This window comes from Poecilia mexicana, unplaced genomic scaffold (genome assembly GCF_051168715.1).
Source record: "Poecilia mexicana isolate PSO_F unplaced genomic scaffold, ASM5116871v1 scaffold_15, whole genome shotgun sequence".
In the NCBI taxonomy this organism is placed as follows: Eukaryota; Metazoa; Chordata; class Actinopteri; order Cyprinodontiformes; family Poeciliidae; genus Poecilia; species Poecilia mexicana.
In genome coordinates this window covers 16183235-16206485 of record NW_028263384.1, presented here as the reverse complement: position 1 = coordinate 16206485, position 23251 = coordinate 16183235, and the positions used below count along the sequence as shown (strand labels likewise).

General features: G+C 38.7%; 1 protein-coding gene across 1 annotated transcript; it reads left to right on the top strand.

Annotated features, from left to right (window-relative positions):
* Positions 1-258: 258 nt before the first annotated feature.
* Positions 259-23231, top strand: LOC106918091 (myoferlin-like). The gene is made up of 54 exons (XM_014987566.2): positions 259-744; positions 1178-1233; positions 1323-1414; positions 3515-3623; positions 3817-3907; positions 4370-4539; positions 4892-5020; positions 6086-6148; positions 7004-7054; positions 7199-7229; positions 7339-7454; positions 7544-7670; positions 7750-7853; positions 7926-7994; positions 8080-8123; positions 8207-8289; positions 8368-8403; positions 8997-9121; positions 9213-9326; positions 9505-9682; positions 9807-9931; positions 10018-10127; positions 10258-10450; positions 10543-10698; positions 11504-11635; positions 11728-11891; positions 12805-12919; positions 13138-13240; positions 13323-13462; positions 13540-13704; positions 13946-14033; positions 14678-14755; positions 14834-15015; positions 15114-15281; positions 15357-15458; positions 15562-15723; positions 16014-16179; positions 16273-16343; positions 17129-17143; positions 17225-17323; positions 17646-17774; positions 18156-18308; positions 18458-18549; positions 18643-18813; positions 18934-19082; positions 20212-20351; positions 20626-20714; positions 20804-20899; positions 21004-21145; positions 21235-21334; positions 21919-22094; positions 22217-22326; positions 22416-22563; positions 22719-23231. The coding sequence occupies exons 1-54, from the start codon at positions 657-659 to the stop codon at positions 22755-22757; spliced, it is 6144 nt and encodes a 2047-aa protein (XP_014843052.2). The 5' UTR covers positions 259-656; the 3' UTR covers positions 22758-23231.
* Positions 23232-23251: the final 20 nt, after the last annotated feature.

The following is a 23251-nucleotide window of genomic DNA, read 5'->3' as shown; positions in this document are numbered from 1 at the left end:
AGAGAATTCTTGGCACCAGTAGTTCTCGCAAATGCCATTAAAATTATATAAAAGGTATATTCATCATTATTATTCAGCTTTATATGCCTGTGGTTGTCAATCATTGTTATACATTGAAAGGATAGCAATGACTTGTTATTGTTAAGCACCTGGATTTAGAAAAAAAAATACAGCATGATCGCATTTTTCAATACCAGCCATCAGAGTGTAATCATCTGTGTTTCAGTCCAGCTTCATGCCAGTGGTACTTCCAAATAAAGTTAGGGAGAGTGAACAGAAGCAACAGCACCCTCTAGTGTCACAATATCCGACGGTCACCTAATTCTGAGTTTCAGCGGCAGTACCAATAGGTCCGCTAGAGAGCAGTGTTGCGCAGAATTAAAACAAAATTGAAATAACCTTTCATAACTACGCTGGGGGGATTAAAAGCGACGAGGCAATTCTGAATATTTACAAACTGGCTGTTGTGTGCACACCCATTTCTGTTCCTCGTTTTTTTTTTTTTTTTTTTGTTTGACCGCTGTGACTCATGAATGAGGTTGTCCTCGTCCTCTTCTGCAGTTCTCTCCTCCTTGCATCTCAGTTCTCTCTGAGGAGTGCAACTGTCCTGACGGGATATGTGTCGAGTCGCCGAGTAAACTTGGATTTTGGTCACTATGCTGCGGGTCATTGTCGAGTCTGCGAGCGGGATTCCTAAAAAGAAAATAGGAAACCCAGATCCTATTGCTACTGTTCTTTTTAGAGGTGAGAAATCTCATATTAATTTAACAATTTTTCTGTGTCAGCCAGTCGAGTCATTCACATATTTTAATTTATATTTTAATCAGTCACCTTCTTTGTAGTCCTTTTTGGTTGCAAAAATGTCATAGTCGTGAGTGAAGGAATCTTTTCCAGAGGGCTTAAGTCAAATATTTGGGCGGTGATTCAGAAAACGAGGAAGATACATCCTAATAAGGTCATAATATAACCTAATGTCTATGTTTAGTTCAGTGCTTGTTCTTGGACTTATTCATATGTTTTAATTTGCACATGCATGTGATTTAGTGCGAGTTTAACAAGTTTGTAACAAGTTTAGCTGAATACCTTTCAAAATACAAACATAAGAAAGTAACGAGAATAAAAACCCTAAAGCTGCTAAAGCCCAAAATATAAATTATTCCCCTTTTTATGCTTTCAGGTGAAAAGAAGAAAACAAAAGCAATTAACAATGACTTGAACCCAGTTTGGAACGAAGTAAGTCACAGATTACAGTGCTGTTAACTTTAATTTTGAACTTTTACAAGTTATGCACTGTTTTAAATGCTCTTCATTTTGAATTACAGGTCCTTGAGTTTGACCTGAAAGGCTCTCTTCTGGATGCATCCTCCTACCTTGATGTGATTGTAAAGGACTATGAGACAATTGGGAAACACAAGTATGTGTTTATGATACACTGTCACATTTGTATGCTGTATTGGGATTGTAATAGTTTACAGTGTAATGTATTTTGCTTGAAGCTGGTCATTTGTATATCTTAGCGGGGCAAGAGAACATCTGTCTGATGGGAGAATAAAAAGGGGAAAAGAGAAGGGAAAGAAAACCAGAAATAGTTCTGAGTGTGGCAAAGGAAAAGAAACATCCTTCTTGAAATATTTGTGTTTCCAGGAATAAGATCGCGATTACCATTTAAAGCTTTGTTGAAGACAGTGTAATATTTCTCTATATTCTGAACAGCATGTTGAAACTTCACTTAGCTGCGTGCCTCAAGCTCACTGCAACCATGTTAAGACTTGTCAAAAAGAAGTGCTTTCTTCTTCTCTTCTAAGGACAATGAAAATATTGCCTTAAGCAGAGATTGAGCTCTTTTATTTTTCTAAACTTTAGGTCCATAGCAACACAAAAGACTGCGGCTTTAGTGTTTTGGTTAAATAGCTACTGCTCTCTTAGTGACATTCTTTCACCAGTTTCAGTGCATTAGACTCAATGAAATGCAGGCAAGAAGGCAGACCAAGTAATAACATTTCCATTAAGTCATTCCAGTGACCGACAGTAACAATGTAAACTGATTTGCAATCCAAGAAAGGGGGAGGTGATGGTGGGGTAGGGCAGAGCTTCTGTCTCCCTTATGATGAATGATGCTTCATAATCATCAGAGCTTGTGGTGACGTGTCTTTGGCAGAAGTGTGATGACTGCAGTTCAGGCAGTAATGGCACTTAAAGGGCTTTGATGAAAGTATTAATATCCATTGAAATTTTTCACAGTTTGTCATGCTATCAGTACTAACCTACACGTATTCATTACACAGCTCAAACAGTTGCATGCGATGTGAAAGGTTGGTTTTCTACCACACTTAACGTTTTAAATGTAGACCAAAAAGTTCAAATTTGGCCTGATCTCATCAGAGGAACTTCCTCCACAAGTTTTGCCGTGTCCCCAACATGGTTTTTGGAAAACTGCAACCAGGACTTCTAAAGGTTTTCTTTCAACAATAGGTGTTTCTCTTGCTGCTACATTCTTGTGGATGGCAGAACCAATAGTTGTCCTGTCAACAGATTCCCTGCGGATCTCTGCAGCTCCCCCAAACTTACAATAGACTTCTTGACTGATCTTCAGATTAACTATCTGTCAGTTTTCAATATCCTGAACAATTTGTCTTAATACAATGGCAACTTAGGATATTGTTTTATAACTCAAGCCTGTTTTAAGCATGTTTTATGATGAGAATAAAAGACAAACAGGTGGACTCTATTTATCAATTAGATGATGTCTGAAGGTCATTGGAGGCATTGGATTTTCTTGACGAATACAATCCAGATTAATGACAAAATTGTCCACTGATAGTTGGAAATGTACAAGTAAGAAACTTTTAACGTCAACAAGAGCTAAATATATTCAATCTTCTGTTAAGAATGATGAAAGAAAAGAACTAAATTCCATGTGCCTTTTGTTGCTTGTAATTCAGACTATTTTGTGTTGTTATCTGTCATTAAAGTGACCACAAAGCATCCACCACAAGCCAGTGGTACATTAAAAAAAAGTTTTACTTGCACTTCCTCAAAGTATATCCTTTAAATTGCATTGGCATCTGTTGACCAATCAGGGAGGATCCTTTGCAATGGCATCCTGTCACAATTGCATTGTTGGTTCGAATTTAGTTGAATTGAAAGACTTGGCATGAATTTGGAGAATTTCCAGGCTGTTGCAATGTGATCATTAATCATGGCTGTAGTGCTTCTGTTTTTTACACAAAGGGACTAAGTTTCCGTGCTTTAATCAGGAAGCAGTAAAACTGGGAAGTTAAGAGTATCAGTCATTCATGGTAACGAGCAAAAAACAGTTATAAACATTTATTCTGGTTCCAGTTTATCTTGCATGTGTTATTATTTGTTGAAGCATAGCATCCTTGAAGTTCTGTGTGTGACGCAAATTCACGGCAATGTTTTTTTTTTATATTTTTTTTTTAATCAACACTCAGTATTACATGTATGACTCGTGATTTTTTGCTGAACATAAATTAATGTTATTGCTTTCCAGGTTCATTGGCTCTGCAAAAATCTCACTGAGAGATTTGGCCAGTGGTCAAGTGAAGTCCCTGCCATCTAAAAACGTCCCTTTGATCAATGAGAAGCAGCAAAATGTGGGGGTAAATAAATTCGCTCATAAATGATCCCATGTACACTTACAACTTTAGTGTGTTAGACCTTCACTGAAACTTCAGTTTTGCTTGTATCAATTTATTCTATACTGTATTATATTCATATAGTAGATAATGGATTGGATCATACTAATTGAAAGATATGGTCTAAATATAATGGTATTTATTTATTGTTCTCCAGGCAACCATTAATTTGGGCATTGGGTATGAGCCACCGGCTAGTCCAGACCTAAATGATCACAGTAATGTCAATGTCTCCTACATGGAAGCAGGTAAAAAACACAACAGTTCACTTCAATTAAAATGGTCAGACTTTTATTATGACATTAAATGGTTATGTCTTTCTGTCTAGGTCTATGCTCAACTTATACTTTTGCCTCTGAAGTTATAATATATATTTATAATGAAGTGTGTTTATTCAAAATGGCTTGTAATTTCTGTGATATAACAGCCTAAGATAAAGTAGACCCAACTTAATGAAACGCAGTCTTAACGATTTTCTTAAACTTTTCTTATAGTGGTATAGCCACATAATGGGAAATGTATAAAAGGATTTAATTTAATTTGATTTATTTATACAGCACTAAAAATTTCATGGTAGGGAAATATTCAAAACAATATTCCAGAATATAATTAAGCGTTTCTGTTTAGTCTACCAACTATTTAATTGTTGAGAAGAAGACTGAGCATAGTTGCATTGCTTGTTTCATGTCTTTTTCTCTTGTGTTGTTCAGGAGATAACGAGGAGGATGATGAGACAGAGGATGTTACGGATGGAGCAGGTCAGGTTGGAAGTTCAGGAACGCCTCCTTCACCAAACCAACCTGGAAAACCAAGTCATAAGTTGCACCGTTTGAATAGAAAGAGGCACAAGGTCCTGGCCAATAAGCCTCAAGACTTCCAGGTTTTGTTTTGTTTTGATAACTTTTCCTGCATAACAGCAAACACCAACTAGACTTCGGATTCAGGAATGTTTCTGTGACGCCCAAGTGTGTGTACAATCAGATTAAATGTAGACTTAAAGTCATACCAGAAAGTAGATCACTAAAACTTCTGTAATTCTTTAAAACTGAAAATTCATCTGTTGGTTTTACATATTTTCACACATTTGGTCCTTTGCGTTTGGAGTACTTGTGTTTGTCAGCTTCAGTGAATAAGAAGCTGACAAACAGCTGCCCCACAATGCATAATTATATGTATGAAAAAAAAGTTAATCCATTCTAGATCTGTCTTTTCTTCTCTATTTTAAAATCCAGATTCGCGTTCGTGTTATCGAGGGTCGTCAGCTGCCAGGCAATAACGTAAAGCCAGTGGTGAAAGTGAATGTTTGCGGCCAGACCCACAGGACCAGAATCAGGAGAGGAAACAACCCGTTCTTCGATGAGGCAAGTTACTGATAGTCTTTGCTGCTCTGTTATTCTTTATTTGCACTCTAGTAACTTCCGTTTTTGAACTTTTAATGCTTTTTGACAAACAAAATGATTCTGTTCATACATATTTCACTGTAGAGAAATAATTTATGCATTAAAATGTAGCCATGTATGTATACTTTAAGGAACTATTACTATCATTGCTACAGCTCTTTCTGTTTACTGTCAAACTCTACTGGAGTACAGCTATGTCACACCTTCTCCTATTCTTTCAATGTATTTTTCTCTTGTGCTCTGTTTCTGTGTTTGCATTGTGCTTGTCTACCTTTCTGTATGCCTTCTGCTTTGTTTTGCTATGTTTCACTTCTTCAAATATTTCTGTTTTTGTACTAATTTCCTCTTGAGATAATTATAATCTTTCTTAAGCTCTGTTTCACTTTTTGACTTTTTCGAATAATTCAAGTTACACACAAACTCTTCTGCTGAATTCTGATATACCTTTGCTTTCATTTCATTACTTAGCAAAGGTTTTCTACAATATATGACTGTAGCTTTCTTCTGCTTTTTTTCCCTTCTTATTCTTTGTTCTCATGTTTCTTGCATTTCTCCATCATTCATATGCTTCTTTTGCTCCTTTATGGTATTTGTTTTGCTATGTTTCACTTTTTCAAATATTTCTGGTTTTGTACTAATTTCGCTTCTTTTGCTAAATGTGCTATAAGCTCTGTTTCACTTTTCAACTTTTTCAAATAATTCAGGTTGCACACAAACTTCTGCTTCCTCTGCTGAATTCTGATATACCCTTGCTTTCATTTCATTACTTAGCAAAAGATTTCTACAATGTATAACTGTAGCTTTCTTCTGCTTTTTTTCTACTTCTTATTCTTTGTTCTCATGTTTCTTGGATTTCTCTATCAATCATTCTGCAAATATGCATTCTTACGGCTGTTTCGCAAGGAACAGCTATTTTTCTAGTTTTCTCAGCTTTTGCCATCATGAGAATCTTGGTCTCACTGTGAAACCCTAAAACACCCACATATTTACGCAAGATAAATGTTTTTCATTTTTTCTCTGTTTCAGATGTTTTTCTACAATGTTAACATGCTGCCTTCAGAGCTTTTTGATGAGAGCATCAGCCTTCGAGTAAGTATTATGTTTCTATTCATGAAGCAGCCATTCTTAGTAAGTATATTTCTAATGAGCCTGTGGATTTGTAATCCACACACATGGCCAGTCTAGAAGGTTTACTCTTGTTCTTCTAAACCAACAGAGATTTCCTTGCCTGTGTGTTTGTGGTCATTGCTTTGGTGAAAAATCTACCTTTAGTTCATCTCCAGACTCTTATTATGAAGGTCTTGATGAATTTCTTCATTTATCCTTCACCTGCCCAACAATGTTCCCACCTCCGAACTTTTTGTTGATACTGCATTTTTGCGGCGCTTTGCAAACCATTCCTGCTCTGAACATGGCACGTATGCTGATATAAGATCAGGTCACAAGCGACCCTGTATTTCATTTGCTTGTCCAAATGTTCTACAATAAATTTTACACTGGGCTTCACCAGGCTTCTCCTTCAGCAGTGGAGTCTTGCGCTGAAGCAGACAACTTCAGGGATATTGTGACAAAAGCTTACTTCTGTCTAGTTAATTGTTTAATTATGTTATGTTTATTTTAGTATTGCAGTTCCAACAGAACATATGAGAACATGCATTAAATACACCGAGAGGTAAAAGAGATTGTTTATCAATACTCATTGTTTCTATTGGCTTTCTTGGCATTATGTCAGTTCTTGGACCTAGATTTCCTACAGAATTATCATTCAGTAATCCACTTTTTCCAGTTCCTCTGACGTATAGTGTGAATTTCATGTCAACAGGCCCACTAGAAAGAAAAACATATTAAGAAAAAAGTTGACATGTTTTAAACTCACTGTCCCAGTGGTAGATGGGGTATTTTTATCAGCTCAATTGAGCATTAATGCTTTGTTTTTCTTCACAGGTTTATGACTCTTTCTCCCTCAGAGCAGACTCTCTCATGGGAGAGTTCAAGGTATACTGTAACCACTCATACACCAATATAAACATATGCACATATCAAAGCTGAAATTTTAAATGTTAAAGTATTTTTTTAGAGTAGTTAAAATTCTAATATCTGACAGTAGTTTAATATTCCTCTTTTTCCTCTTCTACACAGCTGGATGTTGGCTACATATATAATGAACCTGGTCAGTTTTACCAAAGAAATGCATTTTGCGAAAATTTGAATTTCTTTTTTTTTTCTTTTTTTTTTACGTTTGTGCACCGATGTAAACAAATTCTCCTCTCCATTTCCAGGTCATTCTATAATGAGAAAATGGCTGCTCCTGAGTGATCTGGAGGAATCCAGCACAGGGGCCAGAGGATACCTGAAAGTCAGCATTATTATTGTCGGCACTGGAGATGACCCACCGGTACTAGGCAACATTTTCACACATCTTACAGCAACTTTTAAAATGATGATTTAAACAGCTCTTATTATATCCTTTTCTTTTGGTTCCAGAGTGAGAGAAGAGAGTTAAATGAGGAGCAGGATGATATAGAGAGTAATCTTTTGGTTCCAGCTGGCGTCACGATGCGATGGGCCACTCTGAGCCTTAAAGTGTTTCGTGCGGAGGATATGCCACAGAGTAAGGGACATAGAAGTGCATCAATTTATTCAGTCGGGTCCCCTCTGGAGACCTCGTTTCAAAACCTTTTGCATTACAGTGGACGACGCCTTCGTTCAGACAGTGAAGCAAGTGTTTGGAGGGGATGGAGACAAGAAGAACTTGGTTGATCCATATTTGGAAGTCAGCTTTGCTGGAAAGAAGGTATTTTATCTTCGCTTTAATAAAATAAGTCTGTGTCTGACAATCGTTTCTTAACTCTTAACAATGTTTCAGTTCTGCACCAAAATAATAGAAAAAAATGCAAATCCAGAGTGGAACCAAGTCATCAGGCTTCAAGTCAAAGTAAGAAAGATGCATGTTGCAGCTCATCATCATCTGAACTTTATAGTGGTAAGCATTACTGCACAAATAACCTCTGCTTTTGTAGTTTCCATCCATGTGTGAACGCGTCAAACTGACCATGTACGACTGGTAAGTGTTGACATTATTCTTCAGACAAATCCTTGGATTAAATGCAAATATCAGTATTTAATATTGCTATCTACATTTGCAAGGGATCGTCTAAGCAAGGATGACGCCATTGGAACAACATTTTTGAATTTGAGCAAAATGTCTTGCTCCGGTGGTGAAATAGAAGGTAATGATGTTTTTTTTCACTTGATTTTACACATTGATGTACGAAACACCTTCAACATCTTTGTTTTATTTTAAACAGATACCAGGACTCAAACTTCAAACACAGCCTCTGAATGTATGTATGAGATTAACTCTTCATATATTTTAAATTGAACAAAGTAACTAAATACAATATTATGGTTATTTCTGTGTTTCTTAGTTCCTCTTTTATTTAGGTCCGTTATGTTTTTGTGTCACTTTCCTTCAGTCCTTTCTCGGTCATTCTCCTTTTTGTCTTACTTTATTATTTTTGGTTAGATCAGTCTCGTGTCATGATGTGTTAAATCCGGAGCCAAATGCAGCAGGCGAGAGACAAAATAGTTTTCTCGTATTTCTAATGAAAAAAATGCAAAAGTCCAGGGAATCAAAAAATCCAAAACTTAGCCAAATGGAGACACGAAAAGATTACAGGGAAACCAGCGAGAAGTGACAAGACGAACCGACGAGTAATGACTGACAATGAAGTGCTTTAATACTGGGAGATTGAATGTAGGAATAAAAGACCGGGGTTGATGAGCTAATCGATTGTGAGTGGAGGAAGCAGGAGCCAGACAGAGGAGAGGGAGCGAGAAAGAAGGCAGAGAGGTGAAGGGAGAATACTAGAGGAACAGGAAATAAATCTGACTCTTAAAACTGTTGAGGTGGTTTTAAACATGTGGTGCTTTACAGTGAGCCCTCCAGCATCAGAGGGGGGGTTTCTCCCTGCTTTTGGGCCTTGCTATGTCAACCTGTATGGAAGCCCCAGAGAGTTCACCGGCCTGCCCGACCCTTATGAGGAGCTGAACTTTGGGAATGTAATAAAAACTATTTGATCCAAAGTGAAGCAATGATGTTTTAAAATGTGACAAAGCATGAATGAGGTTTTCGGTTTGTGATGTGTCCCAGGGAGAAGGAGTTGCCTATAGGGGGAGGGTCCTTGTTGAACTTTCCACTCAGGTGGATGGAAAAGTTGATAAGAATGTGGATGATATCTGCAGTGATGACATCCTAGTGGCACAGGTAAACGTCATGCAATGCAACCCTGACATACTGTTAAAACCATTAAATGCTGTGATGTGACTGGTCACTCTTTCCTTAAGTGGTTTTTATTAATATTCATGAATACCATAGTGAAAGAGGTCAGAAGCTTCTTCCTTCTTTTTTTCTTCTAACTCTCCATCATGCTTTTTAATTACAGAAATACCAGCGCAGGAGGAAGTACTCCCTCTGCGCCGTTTTCCACAGTGCTTGCATGCTCCAAGAGCCGGGTGAGCCAATCCAGTTTGAGGTCAGCATGGGTAACTATGGCAACAAACTGGATTCCACCTGCAAGCCACTGGCGTCCACCACCCAGTACAGCTTCGCTGTGTTTGACGGTATGACACTTACAAACCACAAACAAAAACAGCTGACTCGGAGTGTTTCAGTAGGAGTGCACAGTTTCCACAGCATAGAGCATGTGTTTAAAATGACTTGGTACATTTACTGGGATCTCCACAGGTAACCACTACTATTACCTGCCCTGGGCGGACACAAAGCCGGTGGTGATTCTCACGTCATACTGGGAAGACATCAGCCACCGCCTGGACGCTGTCAACGTTCTCCTCTTTATTGTTGATCAGCTGGTGAGACAAGTTTTGGATGTAAGGTCTACGCATGCCATATACTCCTCATTAATTACAGTTTTTGTATATTTTGTTATTTAATTCAGGAGTCCCATCTAGCGTCTCTGAGGAAAGAAATCCAGGCCAAAGTGTCTGAGGCACAGCTGACAGAGGTTCTGCTCAGTCTGCTCAACCATTTGATTGAGAACATCAACAAGTAAAACATGACCCATTATTTATTTATTTATTTATTTATTTATTTATTTATTTATTTATTTATTCAGAGGATGTATCATTTAGTTAAACATTAGGATGTTTTGAATAAACCTCTGTTTTCCTCCTAAAAGCCTTCAGCTTCCAACACTGGAAGGTCAGCACAACATCACAGCCCTCGATCTCCAAATAAAAAGTCTGCGCGAGGCTGCTTTAGCCAGCATCAGAGCGGCAGCCTGTCAGATGACAGAAGAGACCCTGGATGTCAAGTCAGTTGTTGGGGACATTGAAGAGTGGCTGGAGAGAATCAAAGTGCTTGCAGATGAGGTCCTCGCTTCGTCTGTATCTCCGTGGATAACATAATGTGCAATGTTAAAAGGATGCGATTAAAACTCATAAGCAATACTTTCATACGTCAGGCTCAGAACAGCATGCCGGATGTGATCATATGGATGCTGAGAGGGGAGAAGCGAGTGGCATACGCCCGAGTCCCAGTCCACCAGATCCTGTACTCTAACTATAGTGAGCAAGCTTGTGGCAAACACTGTGGAAAAACTCAAACCGTGTTTATGCAGGTAAAAAAAACAAAAAAACAGCCAGCATTCCTAGAAAATGTGTCATTGAAAGCCTGCTTTGCAGACTTACTGCCTTGTAAAAGTATTTATAACCCTTAAACTGTTTGCCATGTTATAAGCACAAACATCAAGGTAATTTGTATGGTACTTGATAGACCAACATTAAGCAGTTTCAAAATGTATTTTTGCAAATATAATCTGATAAGTATTGCACACCTTTAAAAAAACAGTGCAACCATTTGCTTGCAGAGGTCAGAATATGATAGTATAGTGAATCCCATGATACACCACAGACAGGTCAGTGACAAGGTTGAGAAGACGTTTGTAGCAGAGTTCAGGATATGAAACAATATTCGAGGCTTTGAACCCAAATATAACACAGGTGTATCGGAGAACTGCAAACCGATCTGAACACTGTCATCCATCGTTAGCTTGCAGGCCAGAATGGGACGACATTAATGATAGTGATTGTTCTAGCGGAGTTTAGGTAGGAAAATCTGCTCCACAGATCCGATCTTTATGGAGAAGAAGAAATAGTCATTTTTGAAAAAAGGCTGTGATAAGTCCAATTTGAAGTTGCAAATGCTCCCCACACTTTTCAGATTTTCATTTGAGAAAAACTTGGAAAATCGTATACCATTTTCCTTCCTCTTCATAATGATTTACTACTTTGTGGTGGTCTGTGAAGTAAAGTCACCCCAATATACATACATACACAAGTTTGTGGTTATAATGTGGACAAATGTGAAAAATATTTATATCCATTCTTGTTGCATAGTATTTCATCACATTTTTGCTTTGTCAGTACCCCATGGACAAAAACAAAGGAGTGAAGATCCCCGTTCAGTTGCGCATCAACATGTGGTTAGGCCTCTCTGCTTATGAGAAGAAATTCAACAGCTTCTCAGAGGGAAACTTCAGCGTGTATGCTGAAATGGTACAACTCTGACACTACTCTGTCATTTAACTTGCATTCGCATATTTCTCGAAACTCTGCCAAACACACCTTTCCTCTCTTATTCTCTGCAGTATGAGAACCAGGCTCAGGTGTTTGGGAAGTGGGGAACCACCGGCCTGGTGGGTCGCCACAAGTTCTCAGATGTGACCGGCAAAGTGAAGCTCAAACAGGAGCGCTTTCTGCCTCCACGAGGATGGGAGTGGGAGGGAGACTGGTTTGTTGATCCGGAGCGATGGTAAGTTTAAGAGCCTGACTTTATCACGCGAAGCACACAGTCCTGTCCAGTACCATGAGTCTTGGCTGCACACTTGGCACGTAAACATCCTGTTATTCTCTTGCACTTTAGCACAGTCAAGGATTCTGTGTGTAGTTTTTTGAAGCCGAGTTACTTCTGCAAGATGCGATAGCTAAACAGACTCAAAGTGCAACACATTTTGATTTAATCTTTTCCTTTCTTTTAACTGAGAGATTTAAATCTGGATAAGTAGAAACAGCTGTTTGCTCAAAGTCTCCAAACAAGGCCCACAAGGTATTTTCTTAAAAAGGTTTAAACCTTCAGTCTAGTTGAGATAAGCTTACATACCTCGCACTTTTACAGGGAGCAGTTTTCCTTTTTTCCTGCTGCTCCCGATCTTTGCCCTCTTTTACTTGTCAAAAAACTTGGACTTTTAAGATTACTCCAAATGTAGTAGAGTCCAAAATAGGAAGATTTTTTTATTTTTATTTTTTTTATGTTTATTTAATTTATTTCTGCTGGATCTGGCAATGAATTTTCCCAGGAATTAATCTTTTATAAGTAATTAATGGTTAGTAGAGCTAGCCACAGAATATTATCACTATAATCACAGGAAACCAATAGAAATTTAAACACTGGCAAGTGTGATTTAGGGAGCTGCCTTTTGGTCCTCTGAAGTGGTTTACATTCTCTCTCAGGCTCGCTCTCTCGCTCACGCATAACATCCTGGGCTGGTTGGATAACTTTATCATTGTTCTGCACAGTGTGTGTGTGTGTGTGTGTGTGTGTGTGTGTGTGTGTGTGTGTGTGTGTGTGTGTGTGTGTGTGTGTGTGTGTGTGCGTGCGTGCGTGTGTGTGTGTGTGTGAGCCTCCCATTAACCTTTGCGGTGTGGTGTGCTGGTGTTTTCTGCAGCCTCTTGACAGAAGCCGACGCAGGGCATACAGAGTTTGTAGATGAAGTTTTTCAGAACGAAACACGTTTCCCAGGTGGAGAGTGGAAACCTGCTGCGGAGCCTTACACGGACGTGGTACAGTGCATGGTTTTGTTGCTAAAATCATAATAATTTAATATCTAAATCTGCCAGGAGTAGGAACAATTTGCGCTCAACTGTCCATATGGAAGTCTGATAATGCAAATGAGTTGAAAGTTAAAGCAGAGTTAGCAAGTGTTCGCATGCTGTTGCTGTTATTGAATTATGAGCGTGCTCTTAGAAATTGAATGATAGTGTTTATGTTTGTTTTGCAGAATGGAGAAAAATCTCAGAGTCCCGAAGACTTTGAATGTCCACCTGGTTGGAACTGGGAAGATGTCTGGAGCTTCGACAGCGACCGGGCTGTTGATGAGAAGGGTAACATGACTGCAAGAATCTCCTGAAACTAATCACTTATTTTAAATAATGTATTTACAGTAGCTACATCTTTTACTCCTAGGTTGGGATTATGGAGTGGTAATCCCACCTGATGATAAACCCAAATCCTGGGTTGCAGCAGAGAAGATGTACCACAACCACCGCAGAAGGAGACTAAAACGGAAAAGAAGGAAGATTTCTGACAAAGTTACTGCAACTGAGGTGAGAAAAATGTAAACAAGAAAAAGGAGTGCTCATAGAATATGCTACAATACAATCTTGTATTTTCATTGTTACAGAAAAGAGAACCGGGAGAAGGCTGGGAATACTCCTCTCTGATTGGCTGGAAGTTTCACAGAAAGGAGCGCTCTTCCGACACGTTCCGGCGCCGGCGCTGGAGGAGAAAGATGGTCCCTTCGGACTGCATCGGAGCCTCTGCCATCTTCAGACTCGAGGGAGCACTGGTGAGTTTTGCTGAAACACTCAGTGAGTTTTCAAAATGTGACGATTAAACCTGCTTTCATGGCAACTGGTATAATCTGAGGCTATCTGTGTGTCACATCCTCCCATTATTCCCCAGTTCCAGGAAAAAGCTGGCACATAACTCAGGAAGCGTGATGTTACGCTTGACTCTGTGCTTCATAATTTGCTAAAAAGTGTTCTTGAGTTTTCCTTTCAGTATCTCGACATATGTTTTCTTAACAGGGGGTTGATGTTGATGAAAAGGCCAGTAAAACGGATGCAGCCAAGCCATTTGGTGCCAACACACCCACCGTTTCCTGCCATTTTACCCGTGAGTAACTGGGGCAGATGGAATTCACTCTTGGATGTTGATGTTGATTAAAATCCCTTTGATCAGATTGTTGACTGTTCGTAATTAAAGATAACACAGTTCCACACTTACTGCCACTAATGTGTAAAATGCCTTTAAGAAATTATCTTTCATTGCTGCAGCCCAAATTGCCACTGAAACATTTAGAAAAACTTATGACTTGAGTACATTTATTGGGTGGAGAAAAAGAATCATGTTTGGAATTTTTAAAAAATAAAATCAACAGTGTTTCTCTTGTTGGCATACCTGCTGTTGGATTTTTCAATGAAACAACACCTAAGTGTTCTGTAGGATTTAAAAAGTTGGAAAGTTCTCTAGATCCTGGCTTTTGTTTTTCTGCTGAATGCTTTGCCTTTCTGTTTAGTATTTCCACAAGATTTGAGTCTGGTGAAAGATTTTCCTAAAAGAAAAACAATTATTTCATGATTTTTTTTTTTTTTTTTTTGCTGGAAAAATATCTTCAAATTTAAAGTTGTATTTATTGCTGAAGCATAAATTTAGAGTTTATGCTTCAGCAATTACAGATTATGTTATTTTAAAGCTGTTGGGTCATCTTTACCATCGTTGCCAGTAAGGATGAAGGATGCTGTGTTTTCTCCCCCCAGGTTTCTATCTTTACCACCTCAGGGTTTACGTCTACCAAGGGAGAAATCTCTGTGCAATGGACAAGGACAGTTTTTCCGGTAAAACTGACAATGTAACTACACTTTGAAGTGATTAGGCATGTGACTAAGACAAAATTCTGCCTTGATCCACTCCAGATCCCTACGCCCACGTGTCATTTCTGCATGTCAGCAAGACGACAGAAGTCATAAGAACCACACTGAACCCCACGTGGGACCAGACTCTCATCTTTGAGGACATCGAGATCTTCGGAGACCCACAGACGATTGAGCGCAACCCTCCAGATGTGATCTTTGAGCTTTATGACAGCGATCAAGTGGTGCTTTTACAGTTTTAGTTTGGGAATTTTAGAAAGCCCCAGTGGAAGATTTATTAAGATTCACTAAGACCTGTGTGCCAATGTGGTTTAATTACCAGGGAAAGGATGAGCCGATGGGCCGCTGCCTGTGCCCCCCTGTGGTAAAACTCCCAAGTAAAAGCCCCAGTTTGTCTGACAGTTTGAAACTGCAATGGCTTCCAGTCACTAAAAAAGGTTGCGGTGCTGGAGAGGTGCTTGTTGCTGCTGAGCTTATACTAAAGGAGAAGGTATGGAATGTACTAAAATGTAGCTGATTACCTTTAAATTTGCATAAATGATTTAACAAGCTGGCTGTTTAACAGGGCGACGACAAGGATCTTCCTCTGGTGCCTCCTCGACGGGGGGAGAACCTCTACATGGTTCCTCAGGGAATCAGGCCAGTCGTTCAGCTGACTGCGATTGAGGTACTGTATTTTAGATTCCTCGGTGAACACTTCTAAATTCTTTCCTGAAGCTTTCTTCTTTTTCTCCTCCTCAACTACGGTCCGTTCCTCTCACCCATCCTAGGTTCTGACTTGGGGCTTAAGGAACATGAAGAGCTTTCAGCTGGCCGCGGTGTCGTCACCCAGTCTGACAGTGGAGTGTGGCGGGGAGATGGTCCAAACGGCTGTTATCAAAAACTTCAAAAAGCATCCAAACTTCCCTGGATCTGTGCTGCTCCTCAAAGTGGTATCAACTTTCTTATCTACTTTTATCTACTGAGCAAACATGTGACAACAGTAGAACATGGCAACTCTCTGTTAGCAGGAAGATGCTCAGACTAATCTGTTTGAATCATGACATCATAGCTCAGACTCAAATGGCATGATAAACAAAAATGGCTGGCCACTTGAGCCAAAGCAGGCGTAATCTCTTATTCACTACATGAATTCTGATGCTGACACATCTGACATGGAATAACCGTTGCAGATTATAACTTTGTTTGTTGAATGATGTGTCCTCTCTCGCTGTGTTCGTAGCTCCTGCCTAAGGAAGAGATGTACGCCCCTCCGATTGTACTGAAAGTAGTCGACCACAGACCGTTCGGCAGAAAACCAGTGGTGGGCCAGTGCACCATTGACCGTCTGGAGCAGTTCCGCTGTGATCCATACCGCCCTAACAGTGATGTCTGCATGTCAGCCAGAGGTCTTCTTACACATCTGCTACATCCGACAAATTTACACATCCTGTGCATCCTGTACAGTTCAGAATCTTTTTTTTTTCTATTTGTCTGTATAGTGGCCATGATAACCTCTGCCCAAGGAGATGTTGTCATAGACATTGAGGAAGGAAACGTTTTAAAAACTCAGGTAAAGCAAAGGTTACCACATACAGCAGTTGCTGTGATAATGCTTCAAATTCAAGCAGGATTTTTGGCACAGTATGGAAAATAGCACCTTCATGCAAAACAAAAAGAAAAGAGCAAGTGAAATAGCTCAGCATAAGTAGTATTACAAAGGGTTCCTCCAAATTATGGTTGCTGCAGTACCAAAATACATTGAAGCTCTTCATGATCCTAAAAAGTCTTGGACGGACCCAGGCCTCCAGATCAGGAATATTCTTGGGTTTATGTTCACCAACAGGCTTTTGCACCAGAAATTTTCAATAGTTTTAGTCAGGATAGTAAGAAGGCCACTCTAGCGTCTTACCACTCAATCTCTGCTAAAATGCAAGGCTTTTGTGTCCCATTCCTTGTTTGTGAAAGACAGTTTTCTTGACTCAGCCATATTTTTAGCATGCAGTGAAATGTTACCGCCAGCAGTCCAAGTTTTTGAACGTGTTTCGTCTCAAGCAGAGATTCTACAGTCTAAGGCCACACCATGATGTGCAAATGCTGCTCAGAAACTTTTCAGGGGCTTGAAAAGACTGCAGTAGGTTTTGAAAGTAAAATTTTATTTTACACTTTTACAAAAATCCTTGTAAATTTAATGTCATTCAACTATTCAAGCTGTTTTTGTGTAGTTTGCTTAACTGCAACCACCTGGAAAATGTTGAGCTCTGCCGGTAAATCCCACATTGTCAAACGTTTTAGGCACAACTAAGAATCATTTTGGTTTGTACTAATAACATTCTCTATTGGCTTTTCGCTTGACAGATTAAAGAAGCAAAGGTAAGTTGTATCCATTTACAGATGATATATGAGAGTGTGTGCAAAGCTATACACTGTAAATCCATCCTCATTTGTGACTAGGAGGACGAGGCAGTGGACTGGTGGAGCAAATTCTACGCCTCTGTTGGACAGCATGAAAAATGCGGACCTTACCTAAAACTGGGATATGACAAGCTACAGGTGAAATGTTTCACATAATCCAGACAAAAATAAATAAATAAATAAATAAGGCTTTGATTTTTGGGGGGGTCTTTACTAAATTCATGTAGATTGATGTCTACAACCATGAAGGGACTCTTTCTGTTGTTATAGAACAGAAGATAGAAATAGCCTTTTATTGTCCTGCAAGGAGATGATATATATTTTTCAGAAATAGAGATATCAAGATTCAAGAAATGTGGAACTGAGACAGATGACTAGTTTTTTTTTTTTTTTTCTTTTTCATGCAATGTGCATGCTTACTGAATATTAAAACAACAGACTGTTGATGTTGGGTTCACAGGTTTATGACACTGAATTAGAAGAGGTCCCAGAGTTCCAGGGTCTGACTGATTTCTGCAGCACTTTCAAGCTTTATCGTGGAAAGACCGAAGACGAGGAGGAAGATCCCTCTGTGGTGGGAGAGTTTAAGGTAGCAAACTGTCACTGTAACGAGGAGATGATTTTAATTGTTTCTTGTGGCTTGCAATGTTTAATTACTGACCCAAAGATAAGGTAAGGCAAATTTATTCGTATTGCACCGTATTTAGCAACAAGGCAACTGAATGTGTTTTATGTTACTTTGGTTAAATCTTACAATTAAAAGAGGATGTTATATAGCGTTGCCAATAACTATTTTTAATTAACATTTTCTCTAGAAATCTTTACAGTGACCAAATCGTAGTGTTGTCTTTTTTTTCTTCTTTTTTTTTTTTATGGACTTCTTTATTCTGGACACAGAATAAGAAGTGCAGAGATTGTAAGTGTGATCCAGTGATAAGCATTTGCTTGGTTTTACTTTGGTGACCTTTAGGGTTCCTTCAGGATTTACCCTCTGCCTGGCCAAGGGGAGCGCGCTCCACCTCTCCAGTTCAGAGAGCGTCCTGAGCTCGGACCACAGGAGTGCCTGGTCAGAATATATGTGGTGCGTGGCATTGACCTGCAACCCAAGGATACAAATGGCCTGGTGAGCTTCTTATGGAATGATGAAATGAGAATGGTTAAGATCATAAAATAACAACTTCATTTTTGACCTTCTTCTGCTAATTCACTTTGAATATGAGATCCTTTCTGTCTTGAGTTTATTATTTTTGCGTTTCTTCGCGTTTATTTCAGTGTGACCCGTACATTAAGATTACGCTTGGGAGAAAAACAATTGATGACAGGGATAATTACAAGCCAAACACCCTCAATCCAGAGTTTGGAAGGTGAGGTTTCTTAGTCTCAAGTTGCCTTAAGACCAGAAAAATTTTAGTCTGTATGACTGCATCATCTTTCCACTTCTTTTGATGTCTAAACAGGATGTTTGAGCTGTCCTGCTTCCTCCCTCTGGAAACGGATCTGAAGATCGCTGTGTTTGACTTCGACTTACTGACCAGAGATGAAAAAGTTGGCGAGACGGTCATCGACTTGGAGAACAGGTTCCTGTCTTGTTTCAGGTCTTGCTGTGGGCTGCCGGAGACATACTGTGTGTAAGTAGAAACTTTCTTCTACAGAGAAAGGTTTAAAGGTTGATGGTTGGAGCTCCTTGTCGTTTTGATGCTGTGGCTTGATTGATCTTTTTTTTTTATGCATTTGACATTTGATTGTAGGTCCGGAATAAATCAGTGGAGAGATCAATTGAGACCTTCCCAGATCCTCCAAAATTTCGCTAAAGAAAAAGCCCTTCTTCCTCCACACATAGACGAAAATGGAAACTCTCTCTCTTTCGCTGGAAAACAATACAAACTGCAAGATTATGGTACAATTTTTATTTAAGATTTCTTTATTTCTCACCAGCTGTTTTCTGCCTTCAGGCTTCTTGCTTTGCCAGCCTTTCATCTTCAGTGTCAGTTGAATCGACTGAGCTCGAATCCGTCAACACACCTGAGGAGGTCGTGTCAAAGAGGAAATACAACAGAAATGACATTTCAACAAGACAATACCCCTAAACACAGGAGTCAGCAAGTAGCACTTTTTTCCACATCAACAAGATTTACATTATAGAGCTGCAGGTCTAATCAGCTGAACTTAATACGACACAAAACTTGTGGTGTGACATAAAAATGCTGCTTTTGTTGCAAAACTACTAAACAAAGAGAAACTGTAAAGTTTTGTCACCCTGGGTTGGCATAGCACAGCATTTTTCATTGTCTCATTTTTTAGCAGTCTAAAATTCCCCTGTCCCTCACTTCCCTGCAGAGGGATTTTCGTTTGGAATAGAATCTGCGATGTTTCCCATTAAATTTCTTGTGTGAAAAATAAGACTTTAACACCGTTATACGCAGGAGTGCATCTTGCACACAATGACGTACAGACTCGGATCTGAAGATCATTTAAGTCATTTAAATATTTCATTTAGTATTTAAGTAAATCGAAGTCAAACACAAAATAACCCAGAGTCGGCTGCCGCATTCAGATGTTTGAATATTAAAAGCAGTTTTATTAGGAAAACAAATTTGAACTTTATCTTGGAGTTTGCGAAAACTCCAAGTACAGTAGATCAGATCTACTGTACAAATACGCTGAACATATTTGTTTGCTGTTCTCGTTCTTTTAAGAATTAATAAAGTGCTGTTTTGAGTGGAACTCACCAATGCCTGCTTAGTAACTAAGTGTGACAGTTCATCAGGAAAAACTCCTTTTTCTTCATTTTAGTTTTGTCTATCATCAACCACATTATATTTTCACATTTTAATAAGAAATATACCTATTTTATTTGCGTAATAGTGGACCTGAGCCTGTTAATAAAGTTTTGAATGAATGTGTTATTTTTGAATTGTGTGTGTGTGTGTGTGTGTGTGTGGGTGTGTGTGTGTGTGTGTGTGTGTGTGTGTGTGTGTGTGTGTGTGTGTGTGTGTGTGTGTGTGTGTGTGTGATCCTTTTCCCAGAGGGAAACTCTGTGATCCACCAACATTTGGGACCAGCTAGAGAGAGACTGGCCCTGCATGTCCTTAGAGACCAGGGTTTTGTTCCTGAACATGTGGAGACCAGAACCCTGCACAGTTCACACCAACCCAATCTGCCTCAGGTAAAAAAAAAAATAAAAAATACAACAAATCTGACTGTATTTGTTAAATTTCACTGAATTTTCACTTGATATTTGCAGTGGTTGAAAAATAAATAAATCTTGCCACTTGGAATATTTAATCTAGTAATAGGGAAATTAAAATAACTTCTGTGACTGTAGCATGATAACACGTGAAACAGCTCAAGTGATATGAGCACTTTTTCAGGGCACTGTGAGATCAACAACAACACATATTTTGAAAGGTTGGACTGAGTTTTCTTTTTCACAAATGCAGGGAAAGATTCAAATGTGGGTAGATATTTTCCCCAAGAGTCAGGGCCTTCCTGGACCTCCATGTGTTATTACTCCTCGGAAAGCCAAAAAGTAAGAAAAGCTTCACAACTTTGGTACAGGTTAACATTTTAACATAATGAGTATAATTCTGAAAACACTGTGACGACGTATTTAAACAGATTCTTCCTTCGAGTCATCGTCTGGAACACGACGGAGGTCACTCTGGATGAAACAAGCGTCACTGGAGAAAACATGAGCGATATTTACGTTAAAGGGTAAATTACCGATGTCGTCTCTAGCCAAAATCAGTTCTCTGTATTTTGGACTAGGAGATATTTTTGCTCAAGACATCATGTTTGGGTATTTGACTATTTCTCAGGTGGATGCCAGGAATGGAAGAGGACAAGCAGAAGACAGATGTCCATTACAGATCTCTGGACGGCGATGGAAATTTTAACTGGAGGTTCATCTTTGGGTTTGACTATTTACCTGCAGAACAGCTGTGTGTTGCCTCAAGAAAAGTAAGTGAATCTACAGGCCAGGAAGAAGTCGTTCAGTATTTTATGTGTTTAAATATAATAATTCACAGAAAATATTTGACCACTTCTAGGAACACTTTTGGAATCTGGACAAAACCGAGCACAGATTTCCTCCTAAAATCGTCATCCAAATATGGGACAATGACAAGTTTTCGCTGGATGATTACTTGGGTAAAATATTTTGGTTATTTACTCAAAATATGTTCTAAGATCTTCACTTAAGGTTGAAACCACATTTATTCATAATATATACAAGACAGACGTAGTGATTATTTTCTCACCGTCTGACATCAAAGCAGTCATTTAAGTCATTATTGTTTTAGGTTCAATAGGATTAATAAAATGATTTCTGTTTGCTGAATGCTTTCATAAACAGCTAGATTTTTTTGTACATTTCTTCAAAGCGAGAGGTTTACATAAAATTCCGCAGTATTTGGTAAAATAGCTTTTGAACTGTAAGACTTGGGTCAAATGTTTTTGATATTCTTCCACAAGCTTGTCACAATAGTTTGCTGGAATTTTGACCCATTCCTCCTGCCAGAACTGGTGTAGCTGAATCAGGTTTGTAGACTGGGTAAATCTTTTCAGCTCTGCCCACAACCTTTCTATTCATATCAGATTAGGGTTTTGTGATGATGACTACTAAACACTTACTTTCTGATAATCCAAAATAACCTAAACAAGACATATGTGGTATTTTCATACATTGTTTCTGGCGTCATGTGCACAAAACATCCTATGATCATCCTCCACAGGCTCAGTTGAACTTGACCTGCTCAACTTGATGCCCCCTGCCAAGACTCCAGAAAAGTGCAGCCTGAAGATGCTGTCAGGAAAGAGGAGAAATCTCTCGTCTTCGCTTTTCTCCCAAAAGTCCGTGAGGGGCTGGTGGCCGTGTGCAGTCGAGAAAGATGGGAAACAAGAGCTTGGTGTATGTTTGATAATGTCCAGAGCAAGATTTATTTATGTTGGAATTTTTTTCATGTGGAGACTTTTAAATGCAGTGTTTGTTTTTTTTTTGTTTTGTTTTGTTTTGTTTTTCTTTTTAATTAGGGCAAGGTGGAGATGACGCTGGAAATTGTGGAAGAAAAAGAAATGGAGGAGAGACCTGCTGGAAAAGGCAGAGACGAGCCAAACATGAATCCAAAACTGGACCCACCCAAGTAAGAATGGATCTCTCCTTAAGCAAAGACCTGGGTTATTTTGAGGACCTTTCTGGATGCTAACATTGCTGATTATGTTTATGCCACAGCCGCCCTGATACTTCATTTTTCTGGTTCACAAATCCTTGCAAGACCATGAAGTTCATTATATGGCGCAGATTCAAGTGGGTTTTCCTTGGACTGATTCTCCTTTTGCTGGTTATCCTGTTCCTTGGAATCCTGTTCTATTCCCTCCCTGTAAGACTTCTACATTTATCTTTCACTATTTGTCAGTTACGAGTGATCACATTTTGTCAAAAACTGGTTCAGTGTTTATTTTGCTTTCATGTCAGAAGGAACATCTCAGCAAAGATTTAATAACACTGAATTTTCTTTCTTTTTTTTTTTCGCAGAATTACATCTCAATGAAGATCGTGAAGCCTTTCTCTTAAAAAAAGAGGGGAAAAAATGGATTTCTACTGCAAAATCTGCAGTCATGCTCAGTGTTTTTATATGCAATAATTTGTCTATGAAGCATTTTTATGTTTCCTTTCTCAAGAGGAAGCATCAGATATTATTGATATGTTAAAATGATAATAATGCAAAATTTTGTTTTTGTTTTTATATGCAATGTATGTTTTTACATTTTGTAATGTTCAATGTCCTTTCTATTTTTTAACAAGAATTGCAGACTTGCAATAAACAATTTAAAAGTAATAACACATGTTAAAACATAAAATCATAACTTCCTTTAGTGACCGCCATTACATTAATAAGAATGTAGCATTACAAAAAAAAAAATGGAATATACAATATTTGATACAAATCTAAAAATGATGATCATTTTTTGCAAATAAAGTCGTGGCTTGATTTAAAAGCTCTGTGCTGAACTGTGGTCTCTTTCATTAAAATATTATAACACAAAACTGGTTTAATTGTTCTTGTT